We start from the raw sequence: 1,664 nt of genomic DNA, 5'->3' as shown, positions 1-1,664 counted from the left end.
ATGTTCTCGAATGAAATCAAGTCGGTGCCAAACCAAGTCTTGTCTAACTTCGAGCCATAATCAACATATATATACTTCTATTTCCCAATTCCTATTGAACAAGCTACATCTTTTAACCCTAATAACTATGTCCAAACAAATTCTTATGCAGAGTAGAGTTATTTACTGCCGTCATTACAACTATGTAATGCAATATGTGATAAAAGTTATACTCGGATCAGTTCACTGGTGCTGATTTGCAGGCCAGAATTTCCGTTTCCTAGCACTAAATATTGATTGATTCATCGAATGCACCTGCATAATTTAGTAACAAGAAAACCAATAATTTGCCTTTCTGTCGAATAGTAGGAGGAAAATTCTCATTTATGATGTAACACGCCACACCTGAGCTCTTTGATATGATCGAAATAAATATTCATAATGCATGTACACTTGGTTCTATGGATTCAATACTGTTTTTCACACGTATGTTGGCCGAGTTTTCTATACACCGACTCAATAATATGAATGAAAATTGCATAGAATGAAATTGAAATACATATCCATTGACAACCGAAATACCATGTTAGGCCGTCGTTTGTTTTTTGAGCTGACCAACCATCGAACGGGCATAGTCAATAGCAAGACCGACCAAGTCGAAGCTCCAAATCAACTTCTTCGCTGTCCTCATCGCTCCTCATTACCTGGCCGATCTCCACGCTCGATTGATCAATACTTAAGCTCAAGTCCACTCCCGAACATCCACCCTCTCTACTCAAGCCTGCCAAGCTCGGGATTTCGAAGTCAAAGCTTTGAAGATAATTCACCTTGTGCTTGAGCAGGGTCGCTGGCGAAGCAAGTAGACCCTTTTGATAATTTCTCTGTGACTTCCTGATTGAATAATAATAATTGGGTTGTGCACCATGTTGGTGGTTCATACACACTGTTTGGTCACAAGCAGTTGTTGCGCCATCACGGAAGGACGGTTGCGCTTTGATCTTGTGGCTTGGCTTCATGCGATCCTTCCGGTGTATGTTCATGTGGCCGCCTAGGGCTTGTGCGTTGGTGAACCCTCGCTTGCAGAAAGTGCACTTGTAGAACCGCTGCTTTGAGGTGGCATCATCCTTGACGTCCTGACCTATCCGGTTACCCGGTCCAACGTCGCTTCCTTCTTTGCTCAAGGTCTCTCGAGTACAACCGTGCTTCACGGCGTCCATTGCAGAAGAGGAAGGGCAAAAAATCAAAAGCCCTGTTCGCTGACGCGAAAGGTGAAGAGACTAAGTCTTGTGTGCTTGAACTTAGCTGGTGAGATAAAAAGGATATGTTGGAATATTGTAGGATTTTGGCGATAGTGAGCGACCCTGCGTGCGTGTAGAGAGAGGGAGCGAGACAGAGAGAGGATTTTGGAGGGAAGTGAAGGAGGGACAGAGACAAGAAGAAGATATTGGCATTTCCGGGTGGCTTTAGTGAAATGGCATTTATACATACAACAGTTTGGCGTTTGCTGGAGAGAAACTATTCGTTGAGCCGGCTCTGCCATGGAGGTCACAGCTCTCTCTCTCTCTCTCTCTCTCTCTCTCTCTCTCTCTAATTTGTAATTTAGGACGCATAGGACCCCACTATTTTCCAAGAGAAAAGATCATGAGTGACTTCCGTATACGGTAGAAAGACTCAAGTGACCAATA

The 1,664-nt window shown here is 43.6% G+C and overlaps 1 protein-coding gene across 1 annotated transcript; it reads right to left on the bottom strand.

Annotated features, from left to right (window-relative positions):
- Positions 1-614: 614 nt before the first annotated feature.
- Positions 615-1,196, bottom strand: LOC115677663 (transcriptional regulator TAC1-like). Its single transcript, XM_030600847.1, has one exon. It carries the CDS (start codon positions 1,194-1,196, stop codon positions 615-617), a length of 582 nt encoding a protein of 193 aa, XP_030456707.1.
- Between the last annotated feature and the right edge of the window lie 468 nt (positions 1,197-1,664).

The sequence above is a fragment of the Syzygium oleosum genome, unplaced genomic scaffold, assembly GCF_021117445.2.
Source record: "Syzygium oleosum isolate NSW1041296 unplaced genomic scaffold, Sole_v2.1 Sole_v2.01, whole genome shotgun sequence".
Classification (NCBI taxonomy): Eukaryota; Viridiplantae; Streptophyta; class Magnoliopsida; order Myrtales; family Myrtaceae; genus Syzygium; species Syzygium oleosum.
The sequence above is the reverse complement of the archived record's forward strand: the minus strand, read 5'-3'. Positions and strand labels throughout refer to the sequence as shown.